The following is a 13,910-nucleotide window of genomic DNA, read 5'->3' as shown; positions in this document are numbered from 1 at the left end:
CGTACGATAGATAGATATCTAGAATTAGAGTTCTTCCTCTATTCACTCCGAATAGTGCCTATGACATCCTTCCGAGCATAGTAGTTGGCAGTTATGAGTCCGTCCTTTTTCTAAAGGCATTTTGATTCTTCCATCTTTTTTTTAGCCCGTGACACTATGCGGTCGCGCCAGCTCATATCATCAAGCAAGTTCGAAATGTTTCCTTTCCTACAGCCAATCGAAGCTGAAGTCTATCCACCACCTTCAAAGTCAAAAGCAAACGCTGAACATGATTCCTCATACTGCTAACTATGTGACAGGGCACAGGAGAAGATGGAAAAAAAAAATAAAGCATTGAAACAACCGCCCTCCGAACATAGAAACCAAACGCTCATTGGTACCGACCGAAACGAGGAAAGTGTCACGGAGCATGGACACTCGCTAGCTGTATAGCATGTTTGATTCTTTGGTCCGTTTGGAGTAGGGCATTCACTGAGAATCACTCGAGCCCCCTGCACACACTAGATAGCCCGTCGCCAGCAGGCCCTGTCTCCTTCCTTTCTCTCCTCATGCTAGAATTTCGTCAGATAGTCTATCAATAGATTCCTACTGCTCGAGACCGTCACATGCAGTGCAGCATCCAAGGCTTCGTCAGGGAGGTCTTCTGGGATCACGGAGACATCCGCACTGCGTTGTTTGGGGGTATTTTACAATTCTGTGTTGGCGGTAGCAGTCTCGAGGATGCTCAGGGATTGTTTCAGTCATGCTTTTGTGGTTATTCTCCACTGGTGTGTTCCTAAGCTCCATTGTTGATTGTTCCCTCTGCTGGGGTCCAGGGGCTCTGAGTCGCGAGGTTCCGCGTTGCGGCCGGTGGTGCGCGTTTGGGGAGACATATTAATCGCCAGTGCATTTTACGGGCAGTCTCGCCAAAGGAGAGCGATTAGAATGTAAGAAAGAGGAGTTGAGACAGCGTGATGATCGCACTGCGGACTATATGCGTAGTATTGAGAAGAGACTAATCTCTGGTGTGATTAAGTTTGCCCACCGGCACCGCGAAGTTTTGATGCGGAATAATGGTCGGACTGAGAGCAGCGAGGTGCCGAAGGCCAGCACAGATCTGTTAGTTAGAAGACTCAAACACTCGGCCTCAAGCACTCGTGATAGTACGACAGACAATATACACGTATACTCTGAATGGATATCATCCTCTAATCCTACTCCCATATATTGGCCTGACTAGGCTGCATTATCGACTCCTGATATTCCCCTTGGAGCAGTATCCACTTCATACATAACTAATCCATGGATAATAGTGCATTAGTCCGCACGCACAGGTACTTCCGCCTTGCGGAAGCCGCGCTGCGGCCTCCATGCTACACAAGTTCTAACGCCAATTGCTATATCAATTCTAAACACCTACACAAACATAGTATCCCAGCCAAAGTCCCGCACAATCAAATCCAACTTGTGGGTTCCATGCGTTGAACTGCGCCGCTGTAATCCCATTATCCTGCTCAATCTGCCAGCAGTCATCACCACTGGCTACCAAATGCCACGTCTTACAGGTATCTATTGTACCGGGCATTGGCTGGGCGGCTTTGATAGCGACACAGTAGTATTGATCCTTGAGAAGGATACACGCGTCGCCGAGAGAAGGATTCCATTTCGTCAACAGAGCCTGAGTCAGATAGGTGTATTTCTCATTGACGATGGACCAACAGCTGTCCCCGGATTGGGCTTCATAGTATGTTACGCAGTTTGTGACAGTGTCGCTTCCTGTTGGGCCAGGGGCGCCTCCAGATGTGGTTGATGGTGCCGTTGTGGTTTTGGAAACGGAGGTTGTGGAGGCGGAAGAGGAGGAGCCTGTGAGGGTTTATATTTGTTAGGATATCTGGTTGGCTTTTGGGGGTTTGTGAATTGGGTAGAATGTGCTGACCTGAAACGCCGACGCAGACATAGGCCTTTGACCACAATGTCGTGCAGGTTGATCCTGTAGCGGGATTCCACTCGTAGAATTGTTGCTGGGCGATGTCGTGTTTGCTGGCAATGGTAGCGCAGTCATCGTCGTCGACAACCCAGTACCATTTGTTACCTGTTTAATTATTATAGTCAGAAGGGATTGATCTGGTCTGTGTAGATATAGGAGTAAAATGGTGGACATACAGTTGGATGGAATGCCAGTCTGCTGCGGCTGGTGACCGGTTACAGTGGCCGAGCCTGTCGCGGTTGGAGACGAGACAGGAGGCGAAGTAGGCGTGGATCCATCGCCAACGCAAACATAGTATCCAGGCAATAGACCCTCGCAACCTGTGGAGATTGACCTGTTTTGGCATCAGAAACAGCCGATTTAGGAAGGGGATCCGGGGATCTTACGGGTTCCATGAGTAGAACTGCTGGAGAGTAAAGCTCGTGAAGCTGTCCTGGATAGTGTAGCAGGTGTCACTTTTCTGGACCAGGTAGTACTTCTCGCAGCTGGAGGAAACACCACTCTGTGTGGGCGCCGCCGTGCCCGAGTATGTCAGAGTACCAGCAGGTGTCGGAGTCGCAGTGGTGCTGGATGAAGTGACAGGGTTCTCGGGGCCGGCAACGCAGTAGCTCCAGCCACGAACCAAGGTGCACGAGTAAGGCACCGAAGGGTTCTAAATCAGTCAGTTATTCGAATCGTGTGACCAGATATACGATTGATTCACGCACCCAAGAGAGGAATTGCTTTTCGGTGATGCCAAAGTAGGCCTCGATTGACTTACAAGAGTCACCAGTATCAAGATCGTTTATCCAGTACTCACATCCCTCAATCACACTGTCACCAGTTGTTCCAGTTGCCGTATCACCGTTAGTCCACTTGTGCTGGAGGGTCGCCGTGGCAGACGCACTCAGGCATAGGGCTGGGAGAACGACGCTCGGTCGGACCATTTGTCTGAAGGTGCTGGTGCCCAGATCTGTGAATGTTGATATCACTAGAAGTCAAGGAGGGCCAGGGTATAACAAACGCCGAGCGAATATATCCGAAGGCCCCCTTTTGGGGCTCTCTGATAGCAAATATAAATGCCGCATTGGCCCCGAGCAAAATAATAGACCAGTCTAGAGCCCAGACGTTTCGATATCTGGAGATCCACTTAGCTTGTAACCGATGCGTCTTATTAAATACATGCCAATTTGGCCCCATCGGAAGGGCCTTGCCGTTGGATTTGAGGCTACAATACACATTGTATCTCCGTCAGATTTTGATCGATTGGATCGGCACCAACAAACTACTGCCATAAGGCTGATCACTGATTATCACTTGCCTGATACAGATCATTCATCTTTGATCTTCAATGTATAAACTGACACTACATCAATTCTGCAATCCAACGCTTCCTCTTAGTCAAAAAAAATCTGCATCGGGTCAACTAGTACAGAAAATTTAGTAGTCAACAATTTCACTAGTTCCCATCCCCACCATTCTATAGTCGCGCGTGAGAAGATTCAACAATGTGAAACACTCCGGTGATTGCGGATTGCCGGGTTTGTCTAGCGGCCGCCACAGCTCCACCAGCTCACGCTAACAGATAATACCTAAGATCCTGCGCGTTGACCAAGACCCTGTTAATGCCGAATGCCCCTCAGTGGGGTCCCGAGGTCAAATCAGTCAGGCCCTGAGGCCCTAGTTTTTAAACGAGATGACGGTGGGAACAATGTGGCCGGAAGCAGACCGAAATTGCCAACACAAGGTTTTTAATGCGGCCGAACAACTCCAATGGGCCATTCTGGTCGGATGGTGAAGGAATGCAACACCCTGTTAATTGAGGGAAAATATACCTCATAGTCGGTTGCCGTTGTTGGAAATTACGCGATGCGTCAAGGGCTGTTAGATAGGCATATGCATGTATCTATGTACATATCTACTGTACAGTTGTGCAGTTGTGCATATCTTCGTTTGTAAAACCAGGAATAGAAAGAGAGAGAGAGAGAGAGAGAGAGAGAGAGAGAGAAGGGGACCAATTTGAAAAATGTGTGATACAAGAAAAGGTACCCAATCAATCCTCATCATCCTGAACCTCGTCATCCTCCTCTTCCTCTTCGATCTCGGTCTCGTCGGAAATAAACATACGGTGAAAATTTGGCCGACGAGTGCCATCCCCGTCCTCCTCCGCCCAATTTTCCTTGTCAACGTCAGTAAGTGCAGCCAAGGTCGCACCCCGAGACTCCAACAAGTCGACCATATCCTGGTCACCCTTCATTTTAGCAGTGTAGAGTCCAGCATATCCGTACTGTAAAACATTTAATCCTTCATCAAGAAGAAGTCTCACCATAGACTCATCCTCATGTAGTACAGCTAGCTTCAACGCTGTTGCTTGCGGCCCCACGCCATGTTCGAGCAATACAGGGATAATATCCCGTTGATCATCTTTCACAGCGCGATATAACGGTGAAGGGACATACAGCTCTGGATCAGCACCACGCTGAAGCAGCAACTTTACTAGCTCCAGATTCCCGAACTGCACCGCAGTGAAGAGGGGCGGGTAGTCAACCTCCTTATCATGCCACCAGTTGCGAGTATGTTGAGGAATTGGGCATTGAACGCGTCCCCCATAGTAGAAGTTGGCCTGTGCACCAAAATCCAGCAAGACGGCCACGGTTTCGGTATGGCCACCCTGAATTGCCACCACTAGAGCGTGCTGGATATTCACAACACTCGGTATGCTGTATCCCTGTTGGAAAAGAGGGTGGGTAAAAATATCCTGATAGTAAGGATCCATGGGGTCCCATCTTTTTCGTATTCTCCTTGGCACCGTGTCTTCTTCTTCTTCGTACATTTTTGGCGCCTTGTCTTCCGTTGCTTCTATCACTGCCAGGGATGCTTGAGGCTGGTTGCGGACAGCATTCAGCCCGTCCAGCAAACTTTGAACTTGTAAAAAGAGGTTCCGCTCGGCGACAAAAGAGAGCGCGGCTCCATGCTTATACTGGCCATGAAAGCAATACAAAAACTTGATGAGTGTTTTGTATAGATGACGATTGGTCCGGATCAAGGCGTAAATGTCCCTTTGGTGGCAAAAGCATGATGCGATGGTCCACAGGATCTCAGTAGGTAGTTGGACGAGCGCCATTACGGGAAAGTAGATGAATTCAATCCCGCAAGTGCATGTATGTACAGGGGAAGTTGAAAATACGTAGAAGCGTATATGGACGATTTGGCTCCAGAGGCTCTAAGCCGTATGTGGTTAGCGTGAAAAGCGATGTTGATTTAGTCCGCCGTACGTGCGAAGGGTTGGTGCGCTTGGCACGGCTAACAGATCTCCATCTCTTAACTAGTGCAAGCTAGTTCGTGTTAGTTCGTTTTAGTTTGTTTTGTACTGCAGAGGAACTGTAATGCAGGGAGACTTGAGGTATTATAAGTTACAGAGGCATTCCAAAAACACTAAGCGTTTACCATACCTTGTTAGATTTGCTAGAAAATGAGAAGTGAACGGAAAAGAAAGCAAGTAGAAGAACAGCTATATCATTCCATGGCTATAGTAGTATGTATATTATCTTCACCCTTTGTCTATCAGTGCTTATCTTCGAATTTATAAGTATATATATATATATATATATATAATTCTTTTTTTTTACGTCCACCATCACCCCCCTCCTACCCGCATGTCCGGCATACCGGGTAACAATGCATTAAGCTTTCCAGTTAAAGGCCACACATGTTCTCTGGTTGTTTACCGTTGGGCAAATTCTATCCGGCTTGTCAGTCCAGCATTTACCGGGCTTATCAGGGTTAGCCCAATTGCACTGGCTGTAATAAACCCCGAGTCCAAACAAGGCCAAAGTATCTGCAAACCAGTCAGTATGTTCGATGTCCGAGCCTCGAAAATGTGATAAAGACACCTACCGGCATTCAGTTCGGGGTATCCAATGTCGTCAGTGAAGGTCATGGCGAGCTCCCGGCAAAGAGGTCCACCGTACGCGGAGTATGTTTGTCCCTGATAGGTGATGTGTACGTCTAGAAACACAGTGTGAGCCATGAAACTTCGCTGTCACTCGGGACTTGATATTTCACGAGTCTTACCTTCGGTCGCGTAATCGCCGAGAGTCTTCTCAGAATGAGTGACTTCATGGAGCATGGTGCCGGCAGCGGCATACTCCTTCACATCTTTGAACGTCTTTCCCTTCATAGACGCAAAGGTCGAGCTCTGCCTATCGGCTATGTGGCGACCGTTCCACATTGGGAATGAGTTGGGGCAATAGACAGTCTCTTCCTTGCCCGTAAACTTGTTTTCCCAAGTGTAGCCTCTCATTGAAGGCCTTTCGTGGCATGTCATCGTATGGCTCATGTAGACTTTTTGATCTTGAATTCTCGTATCGTGATACATCCCTGTAAATTTGTACGAGTTAGTAGCATTCGGCTGGAAAAAAGGAGTATCAAGTGGACGGGTGGACATAAAACCAAGCCAATCTTTCGGAGAAAACTCACGAGATAACACCTTGCCTCCCTTGCCATCGGAAATCTCTTCATCATGCGAGTATACAAGCCAATTGTCATGGCAATTGATTATCATGTGAAAGTTGTTCTTCTTGACGTCGAGTGCGTTTCGAACACGAATGAAGGCATCTAAGGGTTTGATGTACTCGTCAGCAGGGAATTCTTGCTCCGGGTCTAGCCATGAATTCAACATACTTTTCATACTCGCCATCGTACTGATGGTATCCTGTAGAGTCCTTCTGCCAACCCCTCTCTGCAGTATCGGCTCACCAAACAAGGAACCCCAGAGAAGGAAGTTTCGGTATCTTCTGGTATACGAGGCTGAAGGCCAATGCTCGGGCTGTTCCTTGAGCCGCATTATGTCCAACAGCTCACTTATAGCCGTGACAGCTCTGGAAGCCTTTTTTTGGTAGCGTTAGAAAACAGACTTGGTTTTAGAACAGGATCTGGATACGCACCAGGTCTTTAGCTTCGCTCAGCGAACTGTCCAAGTATGTAACTTGATCATCTGAGCACGTCGATGTATAAGCGACATTGCTTCTACTGTTGGTTCCTGCACGTTTGTAGAGATAATGCGAGTCTTGCCCAAGTGCAGTCCCGTTGATAAAACCAGCGTTTACCGGGGTACCTGCAGAGGAGATTGCCGAACTGTCATCAGAAAAGGCACTTGCAAAGGTGATAAAACACAACACAAGCAGGATCTGAACGTGAGATCTCCATTGCCGTGCGAGAGCTTCAAAGGCACCCGTGGGCCGAAGCATGGCGAAAGATTGGTGGGAATGGAGCTTTTGATTGTGTCCTTTACGTGGACCAACAGTGCCGGCTGGACTTGTGTTTAAGACATATCAGTATTCCCGAGCATTAAACATAGTAACCTCGAGAATGACAGTCTAGGACTAAACAGGCGTAGCATACAGGAAACTACATGGACCCTGTAAATTCTCCTTAGCATGAAGTCCAATTTCTTTCTCTAGTCTCATGGTTTCCATAATCTCTTGGCCCCAGCGTAAAAAGGCCTTCGGCCGGTGCAAAGTCTCACCCGAGCAGTTCCTAGATCGAAGCACTTCGGACCTTTTCCTGAATCCGATAGTGGGGAACGATTCCAGATTGTACAACATAGGCCTCGACTAATGCACACGGTCTTCCGAAAATGCCGACAATTGAGGCATTGGGTTCAATAGAGACCCTAGGTGGGGCTTTGGTGACGATACATGTACAGGTATTCGCCTGTAATTTAAATGGGTTGTTGGTCCCTGAGCTAAGATCACGCCGTTGTTTTCACATCCTTGACCTACTGGGGCCAAAGGCCCCATGCCAAGAGGCACTGAATGTCACATTAGCGTGGGCTCTTCTATACCCGTAAGACCGATACCAAAGTCCCCTAGGAAAGAAATGATCTCTTGGTCCTTAAGGGAACAGAAATTTTGCAGGTTTAGGCAAAAATGGTTAACTCGATATAAGGAACCGTGCCCAGGTCGTGAAGCATTTCTTTTTTTACATCACGCTCTTTTTTTTTCCACTTTCCATTCCTTACTACACATTCGTCCTTTTCAATCAGGTTCCTTCTTTTATACCTGAAGGTCCTTCGGGGACTCGACCAACATGCTGTCATTTTCGTCGTCATGGCTACTCCTCAGCTTATTGGTTCTTAACAATGTCATTCCGTCAGCTTTGGCAGCAATGGGAAGTTGCTCCAGTACAGATAAATGTGAATCAGGATGTTGCTCCAAAGAAGGATACTGCGGCTTTGGGCCTGACTTCTGCGGAGATGATGTGTGTATTTCAGGCTGCGATGCTATAGCAGAGTGCGGTGGTATGTTGATGTTGCTTCACTTGGTATCCTCTGGCAATTAACCATTTGAATTATAGAATTTGCCAAGGTCAATGGTACTGAGTGCCCATTGAATGTTTGCTGTTCTGAATTCGGGTAAGCTATGATGGTGAATTTGAATCCTGTTCTCCTTTGCTGATTCTATAATTTCACAGCTTTTGCGGGACAACTGAGGAATTCTGCGGAACCGGTTGCCAAAGTGGTTGCGACCCTGTCAATGAACCGTAAGTATACAAGATTTTGCCGAATTGGATCTATCATTCTAATGGGAGTCATCGCTCAGATCATGTGGTGGAACGTCGAGTGAGGCCCGGTATATTGGATACTACGAGGGCTGGAATACGCAGAGACAATGCGATACTGTCACACCGGACAACATAAACGTGGTGCCCTGGACTGTATGTGCCTTACATCCGGTTATCCGACTCGTGTGCTAAGTGTCTTCAGCATCTCTACTACAGCTTCGCTTACATTGACAAATCCGATTTCACCATTACCACTATGAACGATGGTGATGAGGACTACTGGACTGAGTTCACTGCCCTGAAGAAAAAGAAGAGCTCGTTAAAGACATACCTCTCTATCGGAGGCTGGGATCTTGGTGGTGAAATCTGGTCTAACCTGTGTCGTTTCCCGGGAACACGCAGCGCCTTCATCAAATCGGTCGTTAGTACTATGAAGAAGTACGATTTTGATGGAATTGATATTGATTGGGAGTATCCTGCTGCTGAAGATCGGGGTATGTACCAGTCATTCTCGTGGATTGGTATTACTAAGTCCTCGTACTGACGCGTTGTTCGCTTTACCTTCTAGGTGGTGCCAGCAGGAATACTGCAAATCTAGTGACGTTGCTTAAAGAGTTGCGTGAAGAGGTCAAGACCACGTATGGAATCACTGTAACGCTCCCATCATCTTACTGTTGGTCAAGACCCCTTAGCTGTATATATTCTCTACTGACTGACCACTTCAGGGTACTTGAAAGGCTTTGATCTCAAAGGCATGGCCGAGTATCTCGACATTTTCAACTTTATGTCCTATGACATTCACGGCACCTGGGACGGGTCAACCAAATGGACGCAGTCTGTGGTCAATCCACACACTAACCTTACTGGTATGTTTGATTTCATTCTTTGTATCTTGCCGTATCGCCAACAAAAACTGACTATTGAGAACAGAGGTTTCTACTGGCCTGGACCTGCTATGGCGGAACAACATCGACCCTAGCAAGGTTCTATTAGGTCTGGGATTCTACGGGCGTTCCTTTGGCCTGGATGATCCCTCGTGTACATCTCCTGGCTGTGCATTTGACAAGGATCACAATAGCACCGGGGGAGCAGCTGCAGGCGAGTGCACTGCAACCAGCGGTATTCTCTCTGACTATGAGATCAATCGCATCATCGAGTCCAATGAACCTACGATCGAGTACGACGAAGAAGCCGCAGTCAACTGGATGACATGGAACAGTAACCAATGGTAAGTGGTTTTCATCGAAGACTCTACCTATGGCTAATGATGTTCCGACACCAGGGTGTCTTTTGACAACGAGCGCACGTTGAAGCAAAAGGCCGATTTTGCCAATTCCAGGTGCATGGGAGGTCTTTTCAGTTGGGCTCTGGATATGGGCGGACCTGGTTCTCTTAAAAGCCCCAACTCTATGGACACCTCAGATACCAGCATGGATGGTGCCGATGTCGAGGGTGGCAGTGACGGGACTGAAACCCTCTTTGTGGGATCTGGAGTATTTGATTCCGACTCCAATCAGGTGACAGCCATTGGGCCCGTGAATATCGTTTTCCCTTCGACAACACTGGCAACCCCGACCACAATCCCGGCGCAGGGTTTGCCCACCTCGGTCGAAGTAGCCTGGAAGACAACCAAGACTGTGACGAGCGAATCCATAACAACGGCCACCACCACCATAACCCGGTACATTCAACACACGACCATCTCAGTGCCGCCACTCACGACCAATGCCCATGGGTTCCACAACTGGAATATCACAGAGGCGAATGCTACGCAGCTTGTAGGCACTCTATGGCCCAGCATCCCCCTGCCGCCTGTTACCATCACTGACGACCCCAACCCTCTGAAAGAAACGGGTGTCTCCCATCCGGCTATCACTCGCACTGTGCATCTGCCACCGTGGCCCTGGTATACAGACAACGAGAATCCCTCCAAGGTCACCTTCACCCAAGGCAACCCTCCCGGCCCGACCTGCACGGCTAACTGCGGTCAAGTTTGCACCGAGTTCTGCGGCGGTCCCTGCCTCAACAACTGTGACGACCTTTCCTACTCTGACTTTGTGGATCCCATAGACAACAACCCACCCTCAGTTGCTCCATGCTCAGGCCCAGACTGCAAGAATGGCAAGTGCATAGGCAAACTATGCGTCCAGAAAGGCTGCACTGGAAAGGACTGCTACAGCGGCATCTGCGTAGGTGGCGACGACTGCAAGCCGACCGGATGCACAGGATCCGACTGCGACAGCGGTCATTGCTCGGGCTCCGACTGCCAGGACCATGGGTGCGTAGGCTCTGACTGCGACAGCAGTTCAGGTGGGTGCTTCGGCATTGGTTGTCTGTCATGGGGATGTCTGGGTTCACAATGCTCAAGCCATGACTTTACCTGCACAGGACCCAACTGCCGAGTCGTGAGCTGCATAGGCGAAGATTGCAAAAATGGAATCTGCACGGGCAAAGACTGCCAGTCTGAAGACTCTGACTGCGAAACCCAAGAAGCCGAGATGTGCACCGACTGGATCAGTAGCACACTTGTCACCCCGGCGTCGACCTACTCCACCGAGACCTTGACCACCGCCTGCGAGACCATCACAGCCTGCAACGCAAAGCCGACGACCGCTACCAAGACGATTGATGGAGACGACTTCATTGAAGCTACTGTGACCATCATCGAGTATGAGGAAACGCTAGATGCAGACATTGAAGCCTCGATTGAGAGCGACTGGTCTTCCTATATTTCCAGCTACTGGTCAGCCATCGATTCCACTTCCACCTCCACCACGGCAACCAAAACCACTACCGAAGGCGGAGGGACTGACCCAACGGATTCTGCAATCCCCAACTCTTTCATCATCTTCAAATACCACGAGGAAAAAGATAATGGTTTCGATCTCTCTCACAGCGATTCATACGCCTTCTATGGTGCCTACTACTCCTACCGACAGCAGATCACAGAGGACGATGTCTGCGCCCACACACGCAAAGTGACTAACTCTGTCGGTGCCAAAGGGTCGACTGAATATCCAACTGATTTGGGCTCTTTCACGCTGGGCCAGTACACTGGGTGCAAGTATACTCCAAATGGTTCCAAGCCCGGGATTGTGTCGTGCGATAACAACGAGCTGCCATTCGAATGTATAGGGTATATACATACTGGAAGCGGTAACGTAGTGGACTATTACTGCGGTCAGACTATGTCAGGGAGTGGGACAAGAACGTTCAGATCTTATAACAAGGCGGTGGAGTGTTTGGTTTATTGAAGCCTGCCTTGAGTTTAGACTTATAGCTAGATAGAAAGTATTTTTATGCAAAAATTGATGAGTTATCTCTGTATTGATGGGGATGGGAGTAAGCACTTTCCAATTTTCTAGTCTAGCATATAGTAGGAATGACCTCTCTATGAGGTCGCAGCACAGATCAATTTGGTAATATCATCCATTGAATAGCGCAAACCCATCCTTCTACCTTGAGATCACATATTCCTACATGATTGATTATTAACTAGCAAATACCACCATAAGCCTTTCAGGAATATCTACTTCAAACCAAGGGCCGATCAGCTGGAGAAATAGGTTTCCTGCGTGCTCTTCATCAGCTCGTTGACAGAGAATCTTGAATCATCTTGTCCGACCATAACATCGGCAATTTTTTTTTCTTCTTCTTTACAGCGGCCGCCGCGCTCTCGCGGCGCTAGCGGTGATATGGCGCCAATTTAGACCATGTCAATCGTGGCGATACCGCGGCGATTACTCCCGCGTATCCTTGTGTGTACCCTGCTAGCGCCGCGCTTCCATATGCCCAAAGGCAATGTGCAAACAGTGTGGAAGGTTTATAGACCATCCAAACCGTTCCTCAAATGGAACCAGCACACTTTGGAGACACCTCAAAGCAGATAAATGCCAACAGTACACGGCAGGTGCTGTGAAGCAGTATGTATCTGTTCTATTATCCCTTTTATCCAAACTTTTATACTAATAGTATTTCAAAAAGCTCGCATTACATCTACAGGGCCAGAAGAGGAGCCTTTTACCAATGAACTCTGGGAGCATGAGATTATTACTACTATTGCAGTGCTACGGCTCCCATTTTCAATCATTGAGCACCCACAGATCCAAAAGCTTATCTGTATAGCCTATAGAGCGTTATCAGTTCCACGTTTTCCATCTGCTCAGACTGCACGGCGTCAGCTAGCAGATGAGGTAAAAAGGCAATAGCAAGCAGTTCTCCAATGGCTCCCACCTAATACAAAGCTTTCAATTGCACTTGACTGCTGGAAATTCCCATTTTTTCAGGCATTTATGGCAGTTACTGGCTACTTTCTTGACTCAGAGTGAAACTACTGTGAGATTCTCCTTGGTTTTGAGCCACTCCACGGAGCCCACTCTGGTGCAAACCTAAGCACTGTTCTCTTAAAACTCCTTCAGCAGCATCAGATTACAGACTGGGTATTAGCCTTTACAACATACAGCGCCTCTAATAATAGCACATTGATGTCAAGTGTTCAAGAAGCAGTTCAGTCCCTTGATTCCAGCAATGACACTTTGATCATTCAGGTTCCATGCCTTGTGCATGTTATCCAGCTTAGTCTCAAAGAGCTACTTGGGGAGGTGAAGGCAGACCCCAAGAATAATACAACAGAGATGGAATGGATGGAGTCTTCTACAAGCTCTGTTCAACAGACCAAGGAGATAGCGAATACATTAAACAAGGTATAGTATATTAATCTCAAAAAAAGACTATTTTAACTAATAATATAATAAGGTTCGGGCATTACCTGTCTTCATTAATGCAAGCCCTCAGCGCCGGGAAGCATTCCAAAGCTTACAGTCTGAATTGCCAAAGCTTGTTCCAATTCAAGACATTCAATCCCGCTGGAACTCCACATTCTTGATGTTTCGCCGTGCCAAACAACTACAATCAACATTTGATGAGTATTGTGTTGAATATGAACAGCCTATCTAAAATTAGATACAGAGGAGTGGCGTCAGATTGAGTATCTACTGTGACGGTCTCGAGCAATATGAATCTATTGGTAGACTATCTGACGAAATTCTAACATGAGGAGAGAAAGGAAATGGGCAGGGCCTGCCGGCAACGGGCTACCTAGTGTTTGCGAGGGGTTCATGCTCAGTGAATGCCCTACTCAAATAGGCCAAAGTGGCGAAACAAGCTATACAACTAGCGTGCATCCCTGCTCCGTGACATCTTGTTGACTTCCATATACGCTGAAGACTGATTGATATGCTCGCTGCTCCGACTGACCAATCAGAGCCTGAATTGCCCACCTATTCTCGACGTACTTCCTGCTCATGCCTAATCGTATCCACAGAGGATATGATAGAGAGATAATAGGACCGGGGATTACGGCTATGCAGCCAGCATCCTTTGACTATGGCCACCGCATACA

General features: G+C 48.0%; 5 protein-coding genes across 5 annotated transcripts; 2 read left to right on the top strand and 3 right to left on the bottom strand.

Moving 5' to 3' along the window:
* Nucleotides 1-1,114: 1,114 nt before the first annotated feature.
* ASPGLDRAFT_72652 (putative LysM domain protein) lies at nucleotides 1,115-2,955 on the bottom strand. The gene is made up of 5 exons (XM_022549624.1): nucleotides 2,674-2,955; nucleotides 2,353-2,618; nucleotides 2,143-2,300; nucleotides 1,916-2,071; nucleotides 1,115-1,842 (listed from the first exon to the last, which is right to left on the bottom strand). The coding sequence occupies exons 1-5, from the start codon at nucleotides 2,890-2,892 to the stop codon at nucleotides 1,388-1,390; spliced, it is 1,254 nt and encodes a 417-aa protein (XP_022402991.1). The 5' UTR covers nucleotides 2,893-2,955; the 3' UTR covers nucleotides 1,115-1,387.
* An 868-nt stretch (nucleotides 2,956-3,823) lies between these two features.
* ASPGLDRAFT_44085 (uncharacterized protein) lies at nucleotides 3,824-5,098 on the bottom strand. Its single transcript, XM_022545947.1, has one exon. It carries the CDS (start codon nucleotides 5,067-5,069, stop codon nucleotides 3,999-4,001), a length of 1,071 nt encoding a protein of 356 aa, XP_022402990.1. The 5' UTR covers nucleotides 5,070-5,098; the 3' UTR covers nucleotides 3,824-3,998.
* Nucleotides 5,099-5,574: 476 nt separating this feature from the next.
* On the bottom strand, nucleotides 5,575-7,194 carry ASPGLDRAFT_55933 (uncharacterized protein; the record flags this gene model as incomplete). The annotated part of the gene is made up of 6 exons (XM_022548165.1): nucleotides 5,575-5,783; nucleotides 5,843-5,953; nucleotides 6,020-6,325; nucleotides 6,425-6,562; nucleotides 6,629-6,833; nucleotides 6,892-7,194. 6 exons carry the CDS (start codon nucleotides 7,192-7,194, stop codon nucleotides 5,629-5,631), a joined length of 1,218 nt encoding a protein of 405 aa, XP_022402989.1. The 3' UTR covers nucleotides 5,575-5,628.
* Nucleotides 7,195-8,035: 841 nt separating this feature from the next.
* ASPGLDRAFT_121816 (uncharacterized protein) lies at nucleotides 8,036-11,763 on the top strand (the record flags this gene model as incomplete). Its single annotated transcript, XM_022540268.1, has 9 exons — nucleotides 8,036-8,246; nucleotides 8,303-8,360; nucleotides 8,420-8,488; nucleotides 8,548-8,662; nucleotides 8,712-9,003; nucleotides 9,078-9,182; nucleotides 9,235-9,375; nucleotides 9,440-9,737; nucleotides 9,792-11,763. 9 exons carry the CDS (start codon nucleotides 8,036-8,038, stop codon nucleotides 11,761-11,763), a joined length of 3,261 nt encoding a protein of 1,086 aa, XP_022402988.1.
* Nucleotides 11,764-12,801: 1,038 nt separating this feature from the next.
* Nucleotides 12,802-13,603, top strand: ASPGLDRAFT_1511040 (uncharacterized protein). The gene is made up of 2 exons (XM_022542219.1): nucleotides 12,802-13,212; nucleotides 13,265-13,603. Exons 1-2 carry the CDS (start codon nucleotides 12,994-12,996, stop codon nucleotides 13,463-13,465), a joined length of 420 nt encoding a protein of 139 aa, XP_022402987.1. The 5' UTR covers nucleotides 12,802-12,993; the 3' UTR covers nucleotides 13,466-13,603.
* The last annotated feature ends 307 nt before the right edge of the window (nucleotides 13,604-13,910 follow it).

The sequence above is a fragment of the Aspergillus glaucus genome (genome assembly GCF_001890805.1).
Source record: "Aspergillus glaucus CBS 516.65 unplaced genomic scaffold ASPGLscaffold_5, whole genome shotgun sequence".
NCBI classification, from domain to species: Eukaryota; Fungi; Ascomycota; class Eurotiomycetes; order Eurotiales; family Aspergillaceae; genus Aspergillus; species Aspergillus glaucus.
Note: the sequence above shows the minus strand (reverse complement) of the source record. Positions and strands in the feature narration are given on the sequence as shown.